The sequence below is a fragment of the Verticillium alfalfae genome, genomic scaffold, assembly GCF_000150825.1.
Source record: "Verticillium alfalfae VaMs.102 supercont1.1 genomic scaffold, whole genome shotgun sequence".
In the NCBI taxonomy this organism is placed as follows: domain Eukaryota; kingdom Fungi; phylum Ascomycota; class Sordariomycetes; order Glomerellales; family Plectosphaerellaceae; genus Verticillium; species Verticillium alfalfae.
The window spans coordinates 3,651,595-3,652,822 of record NW_003315038.1 but is presented as its reverse complement, the minus strand read 5'-3'; the positions used below and the strand labels follow the sequence as shown (position 1 = coordinate 3,652,822).

Here is a 1,228-nt window from a genome sequence, read left to right as displayed (position 1 = left end):
GGCCCTTGTCCTTCTAGTCTGACAGTCGCCAACGCTGCCGAGTAGCAGACGGTCCGAGGGACGTACTGAGGGACGTACCTCTTATCTACGTATCGTCCAGCTTCTCTCACGACTGCCAATCGACTCATCGTCATTCCTCACAACAAGACATCGTGCCTGCCTTTCACAGTGCAATCTAGAGACTGAGAGGTCTTGCTTCGTGTCAGCCCTGCAACCTGGCTGCTGCTGCTGCTCCAACGGGCAGTCACATCTGCACCTTGATTCATTGAATCAGCATCAGTTCTCTCAGCTTCTCTCTCACCTCGATACCCGGATACTTGGGAACGCGCCTGCCTCCCATTTCACGTCGTCAAGACGGATCCAACTGACCGACCAGCGGGCTGAGGCAATCTGGGAGCACTCATTCTCGGGGAGGATCTGCGCTACCAACCCTCGTCTCGACTGCAGCTCGACCGTTCACCATCGCCGGCCTTGCCCGCCTCGGCCAGACGTTATGACACGTAACTCGGACTTCGTGGTATGTTGCCGCTCTGTCTCCTACCTCTTTGTGCTCGCACTTGCTGACTCGACCTAGGATGTCGATCCGTGGGAGACCCAGGACAAGGAGGATACGGCCGAAGCTTATTACAACCAGCCTCTCCGCCAGAAGCACCGCATACTGGCCGATGAGAACCTCAGACTCAAGCGACTGCTCAGAGAAAACGGCATTACATGGTCGCCCATTGCCACAGCTCACATTCATGCCGTGAAGCATGGAAACTCGGGGCGCATGACCCGCCGCCGCTCTCTCGCCGCCGCCCCGACGAACCCATATCTGCCTACTGAGGTTCTGCTTCGCATACTCAAGTATGCACTCACAGCGCCCCTCTCGATCTTTGACCCCCTCTCCAAGCTGAGGCCGGACACCGTCACCGCCGAAGAGAAGGCACGTGGGAACCAGATCGCCATTCATTTTCTCGCCACCTGCAGAGCCATGCACACGGAAGGAACCCGCATTCTGTGGGGTCATAATTCCTTCACGTTCACGAGCCCCGAGGCCCTCCGTAATTTTGCCGAGCTTGACGTGAACCATCGAAAGGGCATCAAAAGTGTCACGTTCCGCATCATTGCCCAATTCTACGACGACAAGAAGCGTCGTCACCGCTTGCATCATACTTATCACCAGTCCTTGAGGAAAGACCATCAACTACCAGTCAACATGCGCGTCAACGAGCAGACCTACGCTCGC

General features: G+C 56.5%; 1 protein-coding gene across 1 annotated transcript in view; it reads left to right on the top strand.

Moving 5' to 3' along the window:
- Positions 1 to 1,228, top strand: part of VDBG_01096 (conserved hypothetical protein) — a gene marked incomplete at both ends in the record, with an annotated part of 2,806 nt that overhangs the window by 674 nt on the left and 904 nt on the right. The window contains 2 exons of the mRNA XM_003009367.1: positions 207 to 517; positions 575 to 1,136. Of these exons, the coding sequence (XP_003009413.1) occupies positions 207 to 517; positions 575 to 1,136 (873 nt within the window). The remainder of the gene's footprint in view (positions 1 to 206; positions 518 to 574; positions 1,137 to 1,228) is intronic.